Below are 15,488 nucleotides of genomic sequence, written 5' to 3'. Positions count from 1 at the left end.
TAGAAGTTGTACTTACAAATGATTGCCATCAGCGAATTAAAGTTCCCTATGTTAAAGCACTCTCGGGCAACATCAATGAAGAATTCAATGACTTGTGCTCGCTGTTTCTTTTTTGCAGGCTGCAAAGTTAAAATAAGTGAATATCTGTAATAAGCAGAGGCAGAACTGGAGGTCATCCTAGGCAGCTGTACCACGTACAGAATGGCTCCACGCACAGTTTGGGCCATCTGCTATCAGTCACTGGCCCTAATTCTGCTCCAGCAATCCAGTGGATGCTGGTGACTGGCAGCCCCCAAAATCAAAGCTTTCATGGCAGTGACACAGAACAAACCCACAGCGATCCCCAGGCTCGTCTCAGTGACTGGAACAGCAGCCCAGGCAGGGCCTCAGCTCCCTGCTGGCCTCCCTCCAGTCACTGGGCACATCAGCCCAGACTTCCCTCAGGGCAGGATTTCACACCCACATAACAGCAGCATCCTTGTCCCAGAAAGAGTTCGTTTCTTTGCATTAATCCCTTTCCCCTCTTCAGTCCCTTCCAGCAATACAGCCAGGTCAATGTGCATTTTAAATACACATTTTAATTGGGCTGGAATCATCCTCCCTTTCCCAAAATTGATCTTCAAGTGGTAATTCTTATGTGTCACGGGCTATCCAGGCTCTTCAAACTATTATTATTCCTTCCTTCCACACCCTTTTCAAAGGGGAAAATGTTAATTTCATTTTGATGGGGCCAAATTAAACAAACTAAAGCCACGGCCAAGCTAAGAAACAACAGTCACAGTAATGGGCAACAGGACAAAGAGCCATGCAGTGGGAATTTACACACACACACCCCAGAGCCTTAGGATGACAGGTAACAAATATGCCCCCACTAGAATCTTTTCCGGCAGAAATCTCACAGGATAATTCGAGGCATTTTTTCCTCTCTTTTTCCCTGCAGGGTTCATTATTCCACACTGTGCTCCCACTACATCAAGAGAACAGTGCATCCCTCGAGTGCTGCCGGCTCTGCTCTGCGACGTGTTTGTCATTTATCAGGTCGCTCCTGCAAGTGCAGGATCACTAAAACTTCCCGTCAGACGCTTTGCTGGGTCAGGAGAAACAAATCCCCAGGTTTGCTCGTTAATACAAGATCTCAGAGTGGTACCTCAGGCACGTGGTAAAACACTCCCCACGCTTTGGACTTACCATGCAAATTTCTGTTGCTACAAGATAGCAGAGCCTGTTGAACCATTTCACGTAGGCCTCGAGGTTACTCGTCTTCTTCTGTTCACTGAAACAAGTCTGGGGGGAAAAAAAAGCACTGAAAGATCGAACCGTGTTCCAGGTTGCTGCCTGATCACTAAGATAAATACTGGACAAAGGTGATTACTGGCCACATCTCTCTCAAGCACGTGAAGACTCATCTAAAAGTCCACGGGTGGGTGGCAGATGGGGGTCCAGCTGAGTGTGTCACACCTCACCATTCCCACTGGTGTGCAGAGAACAGCCCGCTCTGCCTGCAGCGAGTGGTCACTGACACTGGCTGCACTGACCCTTGCTCCCTGGGGTATGAACAGCTGGGGCATGGCAGGGCTCTGACAGCAGCAAGAACACGCAGACAAAATAAGACAGGCACAGCCTTCCACGGCACACTCAGTTTGTGGCCTTGATTCTGGGAGTTCCTTCAGTAAATGCAATCACCCACAGGCCTTTTCTGGAGGGGAGAGACCGGAATTTAGGGACGTGTACAAGAGATAAGCGAGAGAAAACACAGTTCTGGTCACTTCTTTATGAAAAAAAACAAAACCCAAAAATATTTCCCTAACTGAGTTTTCAGGAAAACAGGCTCTTGGTGACCAGCTCTGCCCTCATGGCTGCGCTTGAACAGGTCACTTACACGCCAGAGACATTTCAGTGATAAGAGCCATTACAGGAAGAACATTTTTCACTTACTTCTATAGAACTGAACATAAACTCCCATAACTGATACAGGCTGTGGGAGCAGATATTTGGCTGAACTCTTCCAGTTCCTTTGTCATCAGCAGAAAATTTGACTTCAGAGGAGTGATAGGGCAGTTGGCACAGCCTGAAGATGTTGCTTGGGATTGTAAGAATTCAAGTCCCTTTCCCAGCCCCAAATTGCTAGACAGTCCATGTAGGACACACAGCTCTCTGGAGATCACGAGATTTGTTTGAACATTCATTAACATCCACTAGAGGGTACCAGAGAATACTGATTTTTTGGTTTTATTAGGATGATCCTTTCCCAGCACTACCATAAACACGTGCCACTAAGAAGAAAATCACAATGCATAAGCACAGATCCATTAATGTCAATGGGATCACTCACATTATGTAAGGCAAACAAATGACTAAGAACCCCTTCAGTAATGGGGCTTAATTGGATTCCCAAGGTAATTCTAAGTAAGAAAATATTCACCTGTCATTCTGTATACAGGCATGTTTAGAAACAGAAATCACAACACCACGCTATGGAGGAGCAAAGCTTAACAAGGCTGGAATTCTGAGGCACTTTATGGATAGACTGCATATACAGTAACAGTGTATTTCTAAAGCATCTCAAAAGTAAATGTCAGCAAGCAGCATGTAAATACCAGAAAACCCAAAGGAAACCCAAATCAGCCCCACTCCACCCACTGCAGCTGCTTTTCATGTGCTCTGTTTCTTGTTCCCTGTCACAGCAAAAACCACACGAAACCCTGGTTTTGGTCCAAAGGTGGTATTTCCATCTCAGCACTGTTGTCCTGTGCCAGGGCATAAGGACCACAGCTAATAACCCAAAACCTGTGAAAAATGTGCAGCAGTTGAAGTTGAGACAGGCTGCTTTCTAAAGGTTAAGCTTTATAAACGGCAGCAGTATTTAGCACCTCCCAAGCATCTTCCATCTGCAACTCAGAATGCTTGATAAACACCCATAAGTGAAGCCTTTTGAAGCCCTCACGCTAGAAAGACGTTTAATATGATCTTCAGCTGGAAGGAATTCAGACCTGAGCCAACTCCCTGTGCTCAACAGAGGTGTTCTTCCCAGGTCAGGGAATATGGGACTCCACATAGGGTTTGTGCTGCTCTGTTCAAAGACATGTCCAGAGAAGGGCAAAGGAGCTGGGGAAGGGTCTGGAGCACAAGTCTGAAGAAGAGTGGCTGGGGGGGCTCAGCATGGGGAAAAGGAGGCTCAGGGGGACCTTCTTGCTCTCTCTGACTTCCTGGAAGGAGGTTACAGTGCAAGGGAGGAGTTCCTTCCCAAAGAATGTGATCAATGCTCAGAATACCTGGAACTGAATTCCTGCCATTTCCCTCACCCTGAAACCAACTGCAGAACCTCTGTAACTCTGAGAAGGGCCCAATGTTGCACTTATTTATCCATCCATCCATCCATCCATCCATCCATCCATCCATCCATCCATCCATCCATTACAAGCTCTTTGTGCAGCACTACAAACACAGGTCTTCCTGTTACGTTCAGCATCCAGTGAGGAAATTCTGCCATTGATGTATGATCTCAGTGGGAGCCCATATGCAGTTCAGGGGAAGAATTTTCCATCCTCTTTCTTTTCAGACAATATGTGAAATCTCTGACTCTCCCTCTCCAGCTAGGAAGTCTCTTTCCTCATTGAGGGACTCACTGAAATGCTTCTTCAGAGCCCGGTGGAATCAGTGGAAAGACTCCAAGTGGCTTTCACGGCCTTTGGATGAAGCCCTGGCCAGGCACTCCACTCCCTGTGGTGCTTTGGGTTAACAGCTATTGTGTGGAGAGAGAGCAGTACGTTGATTCATGACGCACTGACTCATTACTGTGGTGTCTGGGCACACACTCTGGGCATGACATCACATCCCGAGCCTCTGAACCTTCAACAGAGGGAACAGACATTCCCTGGATGTGTAAAGCCACAAACCATCCATCCCAGTCAAAGCAGGTTGGGAGGAACAAGCCAGAAAACAGAACATCAGGATGCTGGCCAGTCTCGGGCTGGGCTGTGCTCTCACCAGGAAGGAATGGCAATGACCTGCCAGGGCAAGCTCTGCCAACAGGTCCCATCCTTGATGGGAGGACACAGGTCACCACTTGGCCTGGCCCTGGTCAGCATGTGCCTCAGGCCCAGCTCCTGGGGACATCATCACACCGGTTCATCTGGGCAAAAACATCACAGGAGACACTTGGCATGCAGAGGAGCCATACCTTGGTGCCATCCAGAGGGTCTTTATGTACAAATGCCTGCACGAACTCCTCGGGTCCAATGTGACTTAACCTTTCCTGTTGGGGGGGGGAAAGAGAGAGGGAAAAAAATCAGGAAGCACCCCAGAATCTCCTGTTTCCCTTGGTAAGACATTGCCATGTCAGCTCTGAATGGTGTTACTGAACTGGTAGACAGCCAACTAGCACTACACATTAAAATTCATAAGAACAATTAGAACTATTTCAGCAGAAAGAAGAAAATGAGCATAAATATGTCTCATTACTGACAAGCCACAGCAAGAGTCCTCTCCACTGTGCTGGATGCACAGGACTCTATCTGGGAGCCAGCACTCCTCAGTTCTGTGCTTGATGCTTCCTCAGACCTGCTATGGTCCAGCAAGTAACTGTTTTAAATAAGCAACAAATAATTCTAACTAATAAATAAGCATCAAAGCATCAGACAGTTTCAGTGCAGAGTACTTGGTGTATCAGAAGTAGCAACGAAAAAGAAGGCAGAGAGCATTGGCTACAGGACAGTGGAATGAAAACCTCTAACTGCATCTGTTTTAAAAAGGCAGTGATGCCTCAGTTACAGGGAATCTCCCCCTTGGAAGACAGTTGTACTGTGGAGGAAAAAACCCACAAAAGCAAGAAGACTCCAGGCAAAAGGAATTCTACTCTCTGGCTTAAGTTATATAAAGCAAAGAGAGCCAAGCCTGCATGTTCTGAAAACTAACCTAGTGAGGTGATCCTACACTGAGGGTTTCTGAACCATTCTGCTTCTTGACAAATAGAATATCAGCTACCTTCAGAATTCCCAAGGCTAATTTCATGATATTCACTCCAATCCCCAACCCATTTCATGGTTTGTTTTTCCAGCCTTCCTCTCAAGGCTGAACAGTGTCCACAGGAGGACAGGCAGCCACGAGTCATCAGAGCAACAGGAGATCTGCAGAGGGCAGCAGTGTTTTACATTCTCCTGTGCACATCCAGGGAGGACCTGACCCTGGGAGAAGGGTGTGCAACACAACAGGCTGTCCGATGTTTTGGCACTGCAATTGGAGTGATCACCAATTTGGGAGAGGACTGCAGCTCAAGGGGGGGAACAGCAGGACTTCGTGTGGGTGGTAGCTGCACACCCAAAGGGAAGAATGAAAACCATATCAGACAACTCAGGTGCTTTGTGCATCACGAGGAAAGGATCTGAACTGCTAACATTTCTTCCAAATTGGCAGAAGGGTTAAGGACCAGCCATTTCAACAGCACCTGCAGGTTGTGGGGCTCTGAGCACCTTCCTGGGGCTTGACCTTCCTAGGACTGTGATTCACGTTTCACAAATGAGCAAGCTGAAGTGCAGTGACCCTCCCCAAGATGCACCAGGAACACTCTGATTTACAGTTTGCTTCCCAGGCATCCCTTAACCTGTCAAACCCTGCCTCCTGCTGCAGTGCTGATGCAGCATGGGATGTGCTGCAGCAGTGCAGACATTTTTTGGTTATGTCTGGAATACTTAACAGCTGATGGCTTAAAATAATTCCTCTGGCTGCAGAAGTTGGGAACCATTCCCACTTACCAGCTCCACATGTGTCAGCTGCTGAGCCAGAGTGTAGGGGTCACTGCAGACGCTCAGGATTTCTCTCTGAATTGATGGGGGTTTAGTTTTAAAGGCAACCAGCTTGTCAGAGACAGCAGAACTGATCTTGACAATCCCTTCTTGCCCATGGCTGAGGGTGGCAAGCTTCTGATTCAGGGTCTGCAAAAGCTGATTCATCTTTTTCCAGTAGGCCTGAAGAGAGAGGGAGAGAAAGAAACACAAGCCACTCAGAAAATTTGACAAAGGAGTGCTTTTGTGCTGAATTTTCCCTTCTGCAAGATACTCCTAAGCCAGCAACAGGTTAGCATTTTATTTCCAACAAGCCTATTTCAGAATAACCAGTTGGCTTAATTACAGTTCTGTGCTCTGGACCACAGAAACAGGCTGCAGTCAAGAGAAGAGGCAGGCAGGGCTGGTGGGTTGGGCTGGCACTGATACTCCCATATTCCTGCCAACATCAGGGTCAGAGGAGAGGGAATGCTACAACATGAGTTACTGCAGCTTTCTGGAGCACAGAGAATTCAGTGCCTATCCTTTACAGCAGCTACATGTTGGCTGAGAACTCCACCTGTTAATGGTGCCTTGTCAACTCTTATTTATTAGGAGAAAGAAATGTTTCTAACACTATCCTCTCCATCCTTTGTGAGCTGAAGGCAGCAGAAGCATGCTGCTGCTTGCTACCCAGGTGGAGTGGTTGGAGCACTGTGTAGCTTTGAGTGTTTAATATCCAAAGTGTTAACTGCTACTGAAAGGAGCTCATACTGCATTCTGAGCACAGCCACGTGCTCAGCAGGATGATCATTACTAAGGTGCCCAGGTTGTTCTCAGAGCTGGAGCAGCTCCTTACAGACAATGAGTGAGTGCAGCTGCTGGCCATGGAGGATGGGCAGAAAGAAATGAGTTCAGCTCTTCACGACTGGCAGATGCAGAAATCACAGGACTCAGATAACTGGGAGAACTGGTAGACGGGCTCTATAGACAAGGATTGATTGGAAATGTCCTTGGCAAAAGCCATACAGGGAGGATGAGGTATACCCTGCTGAGGAATATGGTCTCAAGGGCTTTCCCAGCCAGAGAAAGGAGCACTGGGTGCAATGGGTGCTTGCCCAATTTCAAAGGGCATATGGTCACTTGGGAGAACAGTTTGCAGGCTGGTGACTGCCAGCAACTCTTCTGCCACAAAGACACGCAGTGGAGACATCCCCTGGCTGCTCACGGGTGGAATAACTCCTCACTCCCCACCCAAACAGGGTTTAATCATGTCAAGTTGCCAGTAACATCGGTTTGGCATCTGTCAGTGAGGAACCTGGGCTGGCAAGGAGCCTCTGTTCCACCTGCACTGTGCAGATGTTCACCCTGGCACGCCGTGCTCACCCTCAGCACAGGGGCTGGGCCAGGCAGTGCCTCCCACAGAGACCAGCACACACCTGTGCCATGTCCCAGGCTGGACACAGCCCAAGGGAGCTCTTGGGAAGTGCTGAATCCTGGGGTTTAGATCCAGCCTTTGTCTCCTTCAGAGTTCTGTAGGCTGGGGATGGTCTTTAGTGTTGGGCACTGACAGTTTTAAATAAAGCTGTTAAGTCTGAAATGAAGCAAGTATGTAGAAAGCAAGAGGACTTGTCTGGGAGAATGACAACACAACAATGTATTTGGAAGCAAATCACACAGAAGAGTGAAAACTGAGCGAGGAAAATAAAACCCCACTCCCATTCTTTATGTTATGGATGTGTATTAGCTCCAAGGAAAAGGGACTACAGGCCTTCTTCATGTAATTCCTCATGCAAACAGGTGGTCACACTTTTGATTTACAAAGACTGTTCCAGACTCAAACTACTGACCACCATCTAAATATTTCTCTCTTTTACATCCAGGTGTGTTTGCAAATCTGCTTATGAACATAATGTTATTTTTTCAGTGAAAACTCTAATAGTAACATATTTGGTATTTTGTGAACATATTTTGTAAACAGGGAAATTAATTGGGGGGGAAAAAGGGGGGGAAAGGCCCAGCACTAAAATCCAAGTCTTCTAATGAATATAAAACATCTGGCTAAAAGGCTTAGCTGGAAACTTAGTTATCTTTCTAAAAGGAGTTTGGATGGGAAATCTTGGACCAGCCATGCCTGTGCAGTATCAAATTCTTCACTGTTTGGATGAAAAGCCAAAAAGCAGCATAAGATTGCTTGAAAGACATGCATATTAGCCAGTCTTTCAATAGATCCTTATCAAGAGATCCAGTTTCACTTGGTTTTGTAGGGAATATGGCACAGAAAACAGATCTAGACAACAGTAATCGAAGATTCAGGTAAGCCAATCACCTAATAAAGAATGAAATAACAGACATGCTTAAGGGACACAAAAAATGCCACAGAAATTAGAGCTCTTGAAGACACAATTAGTTGGGTGCACCCTTGCCCAGAAAGCTTTTCTGTGTGCATTGGAGGAAAAATTTTTAAAAAAAGTTAAAAAAAAAAAAAAAAGAAGTCCTGCTTTTGCCTTAGTAAAAGCATTTCCTGCCTTCTTTAAACCACATTCACTAAGTGAAAACAACATTGTTCATTACCTTCAGTGTGCTGGTAATTATCTTGCCACAAAGTGACCCCCCACTGTCCAGGGGCTGCATGCTGGACTCCATCAACCAATTTCACTTCCCTGCCACATTAACAGTCAAAAGAAGCAACTACTGTTTAATATTTAAAGAAAATGTTTCGTTCTTAACTAGGAAAGTTCCTCTGAAGACAGCAGGCCTCAGCAGGTGGCTTAGGAGCTCAAATTTTAATTAAAATTTCTAGCTCTAAATGCAAATCACAGCACTCACTCAGAAATGCTTCTCAGCATGGACACCTTTATAAGCACATCACAGAGCCTTTAGAAAGTGGACTCTACAAAGGACAGGAGCACACACTGCAGGGGAAAATCCTGCACTGACCTACATGGACTGCATGACATCACAAATCTTTCAGTCTTTATTTTCTGTGGTTCACAATAGGAACAACTTTCTTCCGAACAACTAACGGGCACCACCACTCTCCTGTGCTGTCCCTTAAAAAAAAAAAAGGAAATTTGCATTGTAGGATATGAGCTGTTCCTTAAATTAATTATTGATTTTGCTCAGGCATAATCACTGGCAATTACAGTGCCTCGTAATATCTGAAAAACAATGATTTGAGACTAATGCAGTCTGAGGCCTCCCAGGGCACCCACAAGCACTGGAACACAGCCATGCACTCTCCAGAGCAAAGGTGTGCAGTGCTTGTTCAGGTCAGACAAATAAACTATTGCTTTGTTATGCAGAAAGTTGATTTACAGCATTTGTGGCTCTTCAGCAGGGCAACCACTGCTTTTAAAGAGCACAACAAAGCTCCTCTTCTTCGCCCTTTGGCTGGGTCCTTCTTCCCAGTGGACACGATGTTGGTGGGTCTTGTATGGGTTTCTCTCACTGATGCTGAAGGGCTGCAAGGCACCTTTTGTGGTGGTTGGCAGGAGCAAACCCATTGCCTCTTCCCCTTGAGCGAGTTTCACTACTCTGCTTAATGGAACTGAAGCCACTCAGGCTCTTTCTGGGTTTATTTTTGTTCCCTTCACCTCCATCAGTGTGTCACACAGCTTCCCCTTCCCACCCCTTCTCTCCCACGGGCTGGCCAGCTCAGCCAGTGGATCCAGGCCAGCCTACAGCTCCCTGAGAGTGCCAGACACGATGCCAGCCCAGCCCAAGAGCAGCTGTTCCCATTTCTGACATGTTTCATGTGCGTAGGAGGGCCCAATTTCATTTCTGTTGTGCTGCAGCCCTGCTGATCCCTTCTCTCCTCTCTCCACCCTTCTCTCCCTCAGCCTCATGTTCTTGTTGTTCTACTCAACTGCAGCCCTCTGTGGCTTGAGGCCAGGCCTTCATGTAGCCAATGGGACTGAATTCTTCCACATCCCATGGTTAACCTAGAAGTAATTAGAGATTCTCTGTGTGTACTATTTGCTTATTATTTTCGTGGACTTTGCGGTCTTTTTAATGTTTCTGAATTAATTTATGGGGTTCACCCACCTGAATTTGCAAGCAGGTCTCCCAGAGACTCCATTCACTGGGACCTACTCTGCCACACACACAGCTCACACATTGGAGCCCTGAGACCACACAGACATCTCCTCTGAGTTTCTGCTCAGCAGGCCACACACTGCTGTCTTCTGCCACTTTCATGCTCCCAGAGAAGCTACATGTTCATTAATATTTGCATTTTCTTTAAACACAAGAACTTAAACCCAGAGAAGCTGTGGCTGCCCCATTCCTGGAAGTGTTCAAGAGCCAGGTTGGATGGGGCTCTGAGCAACCTGGGCTAGTGGAAGGTGTCCCCACCCATGGCAGGGGGTTGGAACAAGATGGTCTTTAAGGTCCCTTCCAACCCAAACCATCCCATGATTCTGTGATTCTAACTTGGGAGATCACAGCTCTGTTGCTTTTTGAATTGCCACCAGCACATTCAGTCCATGCTCTGCCTTCATATATTCCTTCTGTAAAACGGAAATATTGATATCCTACAGTAGATAAATTCTACTGATCACTCTGATGTGTCCCCATGTCACTGCCAAGGAGTACCTGAAGCGAGAGATGTGGCTTTCAGGGAAGCTACCGAGGGTTTTTCCTGTTGCAGGAGAACAAAACTGTGAGAGTATCCAGGAAGAGGCATGGAGCAAAATGTGGCAAAAGGAGGAACCCAAGTGGAAAAATGAACTTAACACTTGAACACAACATCCAAGATCAGGCATCCTCACCTCATCACACGGGGCTATCCTGTGAATCATGTCTTTCAGATGGCCGATCATCCGCTCTTCCTGAAAGTCATATGGGAATGTCTCTGTCCACTCTGTCAGCAGCTGCAAGATTTTGGGTCCAAATTTTCTGATTCGAGCCTGAAATGGAAACCATTGAATGACGGACAGGGACTGAAATGTGTTTACTCCTCAAAGTCTCCCAGCAAACACGTGTGTCACTGAACGTGGGGCCAGATTTTCAAAGAAGGCATTTACGGTTGCACCTGCAAAATCTGCCACATGCACACAAACAGTGGGGTGCACCAGTGATACACTTGGGCATGCAAAATATACCAGAACTTGGATGCATGCACAACTGTCTGTTTTACATGCAGATTTAAGTATTCTGCACATGCAATTGGGCTGGTTTATGGCTGGATAGACATTTTGTTGGTGCAACCTTTATACCTTCTCTAAAAATGTCTGGCCTTTTTTGCTGATTTGAACCATTTGTCCTTCTCTTTTGTACTTACAACCCTGCTACATTTACATCCTTATCTGAAAAATTGACTGGAATGAATTTTTTGACCAACAAAGAGGTTTTTTTGCTTCTCTGCTTTCTGGCTGTATGAACAAAACTACTTACTGACCAGAGGCAGATGTAAGATGAAGACGAAAAGATGGACAAAACAGCAGCACTTTAGTAACTTGACCTGTGCTACTGATAATGTTGCTCTCTTCCCACATGAGCTCAAGGTCATGATAGGACAAGGACACTCAGTCACATAACACACAGCTGATGCCCACTTTTCTTTTGGTGTAGATTTATCTGAGGATGCAGCAGTGGGAATAGTCAGGATGATACGGGGCGAGGAGGGAAATGTGGGGAATAGCACAACTGGTTGCATTAGTGTTATCTCAAAAGATGGCCAGCACAGCTGCTCCCAAAGCTTTCATCCTCTGTTATCCAAGAGCACGTGAAAAGAAAATTGTGTTAAACAACAAACTGCATTTTTATTTACTGAAAACACAGACTGAAACAAACAGCCTTCTTCTGTATCCTACGTACTGCAGCTAAAGTGCACCCTGTAATCAGGAAAAATTATACTCTTAAGCTCCCCAGCTCTTTGTTTTTCAAACAAGGTGGTTAAAATGCATATTTCAGCTTTCCACCAACAACAGGTTTCAATGAACCACATCTCTAAAAATAACTGCTGTCAGCTAGCATTAAGCTCAGGCTCAAAGACCAGCAGGTGGCTGCTAAAGGGAAAGCTTTATTGGAAACTACAAAGGTCTGGGGAGACATTTGCTCCAGCTGTGTAAACTGTATTGCCAATCGATGGAGGGGACTTTGTGCAAGTCACAGGACACAGGGGATGGGAGGTCTCCTGTGTGCAAGGTTTCAAAGTGGGCCCCGCTCTCAGGGAACACAAAATCAGCTGTGTCCCCCCACCCCTGTGTTCCTACAAAACACAGATTCACTTCAGGCAGGTAAGACACCTCTCTAATAAGATAGTGTTTCTCATTTCTTGAAAGTTTAATGAGCAGCAAAACTTTGCAATGCTCACATTTTAATCCTCCTAAACTTGCATCTGTCATAGAATTGGAGAGCAGAACCCATCACACCTTCTAAAACTTGTTTTGCTTGGTGCACTTCACACAAATATTTCTATTTAAAAACAAGGAGTGTTCAGGCAATCCAAGTCTCGGATTGCTGAGCAGTCTGGTGAATGGCTCTCCACAGTGAAGGCAGAGCTCCTGTTACTCATGCAACCAGGTGCCTGTGCAAAAACAAGCACAGGTGTTCAGATCTGGTGACTCAGTCTTTGATGCCAAAACTACTGTTTCAAAGCTGGAAAGGCTGATCCCGAGAACAATTTCAAAATTTTGGGGGATCTGAAAAGTTGCAACTACTGCATGTTCTTCTTCCCCCTCACTGCTCTGAAGGTGCATCTCCTGCTCCAGGTAATGCACAGGATAGGTCTTCAATGTACCCAGGAGAGCTTGGGCAGAATCCAGCACTGAACAGGATCCAGTGGGATCCGTCACCACTGCACTGTCTGTGGCACTGCCAGAGGGTGCACATGTGTTTCCACACACTGTATCAGCCTGCACAGTCCCTGGGGCAAAACAGGAGCAGTGCTGAGGCAGGAACAGCTTGGATTTTCTCATCTGTTTGCCTGTCACAGCCTCACTGCTGTTCCCACTCGTTCCTGGTGTGCCAGGCAGCGCCGGCGGCTGCGGCCGGTCTGTCAGCACTGCGAGGTTAGTGGGTACCTGCATGCTGTTACAGAGTGCTCAGAGGCACAGGGAAGGCCAGGAGGAAATATTACTGTGCCAGAAGCAAGAAAGCAAAAGGGCAGAGGGATTGAGTAAAAACGGGGAGAGTGGTGTGTCGACATCTGCAACCGCCAGCGTGTGAGGTTCCCGTCCTACCTCCTTGCATCCCGCAGGCTTCATCAGAGCCTTAAAGAAGTTAAGAAGGAAAGTCACCTGGGAAGGCTGAGACAGGGGGAAAGGGAAAATTAGAAGAAGATTTGAAGTGATTAGTGCCTGGAGCACTGCTCTCAGACATGGATACTAGGACGCCTCAATGTCAGGATTTCAGTGGCAACCGTCATCCTTTACGAGAAAGCTTCACTCAGTCCAAAGGGAGGCAAAAAGGACACACAGCCAAGCCCCAGAATTCTCTGCCCACTGGAAACACCTCACGTTTTTCTGCTGCCAAGATAAACTCACCTTGTCCAGCACGGGGTCGTCCAGCCGCTGCTGCTCAATGCACTTGTGACAAACTCGGGACAAAAGCTCATGGGGTTCGATGAAGAGTCTGGAACTCAGCAGGAATGTAAAGATATAGGCTTTCTGGGGGAGAAACACAAGCAGACCTGCTGTAAGCAGCCACACAGAGGGTAATATTGACCATAAAAGCCCTGAACTCCACAGTTTTTGCATTTTCACCAGGAAAGACCTTCATGTCTGGAAGACATAAGGATTCCTGACCCTGAATATGGAACTGGTTATACTGGGTGCAGGAGGCAGTGGCATCTCCTTTCTCCACAGAATCCACTTCCAGCCCTTGGTTGTCTAAATATCCAGCAAAGACAGTGTGGAGGTCACTCTGCAGGAGCAAGCCCAGGAACAGGAGACAAGACCAGGATATTGGGAGCCAGTAAAGCTAAATGTGCAGACACTCAGGAATCTCTGTGTTGTACTGGGTTGGGAGCTGCAGACACCACCCTCACATCAGCCACATCTTGCTCCTGCCCTGCAAACTGCCTTCAGCCTGTTTTAACCAATATTTCATTTATTCTACTAACTCCCCAAAATTCATTTCTATCAGCCAAGTCATATCATATGCAGTTCCACATCTGTGAAGCTGTGGGAAGCAGGTCTGCTGGATAAATCCTTGGATTATTTAAATTATCCCAGCAGTGAATTTAAAATATATGCATGAAGCCTCAGTTGTTTGCATCCTGACCCCTCCTGGCACCTGAATTATCTTCTTTCCCCCAGCCCTAGCCATGCTCCTGAACAGCAGGTATAATATTACATATCACACATTGCTTAATGGAAATCTCACAGCCTGATCTGTCCATTACCTATTTTTATTGCCTTTCCATTCCCCCCTTTTTTTTTTTTAATTGAGATGCTTCTTCATTACTTATTTTTAGCTGATCAGAAACTGAGCTCTGGGTAATATAAAATATGCTGCCTGCTCTGCATTGATAACTTTCCTAGTCTTCTAAAGTGCCCAGAAGTCAATGCTACTCTGTGCTTTGAAATACAAGCCTTTCCATGGAGATATATTAGCACTTTAAAGTCTTCCAGTCAAACTGTGTCTGAATTCCACTGAGGATGTGCAAAACCCAGTGAAGTCAACAGCTTGCAGGACCATAAACCTGCTTCCAGTTTAGATCCTCACACTGCTGGTGAAGAAAAACAATATTCACCGATGGAGCAAGGATTAGGATCTGGGCTGTGCTGTCCAGGGACTGCAGAGCTGGTGTGAGTATAACACCAGGTAAATTATGAACCCATCAGAAGAAGCATCTCTGTGTCACCGAGGGAATGCTTTGTACATACAGGCAAACCTGGATGACTTCAGCAGCCACTGAAATTCAGCTAATTTAATGCCAGTTCAGACTTGGAAGTTTTTTGCTTCAGTGTTCCTCTAAACCTCTCTGGGATGCACTGCTATTTTTGAACTGTTCCAACTGCTACATCACTAATTCATCACCACGACAGCTCCCCCCCACCAACCCTGCTCTCTTATTTAAAGGCAGTATCATCTTTGGGATCTGCTTCTTCATGGGAACAATTATAGAGCAGTGAGGCAGCATTTAAAGCAATGCATCAATTTACCAAGCTTTAATTGTATGCAGCTTTTAAATTAGCCTTCTTAATTCAAAATTTAACACATTTGCACTTTTGCATAAAGCGCTGCCCCAATTCACCAGAATTAAACCGTTTATTATCCTGTGAATTGCTTACTTCAGGGTAGTAATCAGTGGTAGGTATCAGATGCTGGATTAGAGCATCCAGAGATGCTGAGGTAAGGTTTCCATCCTGGAAGATCAGTCCTCCTTGTTCACCTTCTTTCGAAGTATGTAGATGAGGGCTGAAGCCACATGGGGTAAACATACTGGTGGAACTCAGTGTTTGGGGCATGCCTTCCTGCAAGAGAGACAACACCCATCAGACCCACGGCCACTTCTGGCTGATTTGAAAAACACAAGTCACTAAGGAGAGCTCCTTGATCACAAAATCAACACAACCCCTTCATGATAACTGCTTTTCTTGTTGGCATGGGCAGATCGTGCCTGTGATGGGAAGCACACAGGAAAATGGGACATTTTGAGTTGGTTTTGGGCCAGAAAGTGATGGCAGCTACTTTGGGCTCCCACCCCCATCGAGAGTGTCTGTGGTGGCTCTCTTTTTGCTGCCATCCCTGGTCAGTCCCCAGTAGGAGAGGAGAAAT

General features: G+C 46.3%; 1 protein-coding gene across 1 annotated transcript in view; it reads right to left on the bottom strand.

The window, feature by feature from the left end:
* RASGEF1C (RasGEF domain family member 1C) overlaps nucleotides 1-15,488 on the bottom strand; it is a 66,602-nt gene that overhangs the window by 10,915 nt on the left and 40,199 nt on the right. Inside the window, exons 2-8 of the mRNA XM_050312395.1 lie at nucleotides 15,002-15,184; nucleotides 13,250-13,372; nucleotides 10,532-10,669; nucleotides 5,751-5,963; nucleotides 4,181-4,255; nucleotides 1,189-1,284; nucleotides 17-119 (exon numbers count right to left, since the gene is read on the bottom strand). Coding sequence (XP_050168352.1) covers nucleotides 17-119; nucleotides 1,189-1,284; nucleotides 4,181-4,255; nucleotides 5,751-5,963; nucleotides 10,532-10,669; nucleotides 13,250-13,372; nucleotides 15,002-15,178 — 925 coding nt within the window. The 5' untranslated portion in view covers nucleotides 15,179-15,184. The remainder of the gene's footprint in view (nucleotides 1-16; nucleotides 120-1,188; nucleotides 1,285-4,180; nucleotides 4,256-5,750; nucleotides 5,964-10,531; nucleotides 10,670-13,249; nucleotides 13,373-15,001; nucleotides 15,185-15,488) is intronic.

Source organism: Myiozetetes cayanensis, unplaced genomic scaffold (assembly GCF_022539395.1).
Source record: "Myiozetetes cayanensis isolate MyiCay16 unplaced genomic scaffold, myiCay2020 scf17, whole genome shotgun sequence".
NCBI classification, from domain to species: domain Eukaryota; kingdom Metazoa; phylum Chordata; class Aves; order Passeriformes; family Tyrannidae; genus Myiozetetes; species Myiozetetes cayanensis.
This window is presented reverse-complemented; position numbering and strand designations above follow the sequence as displayed.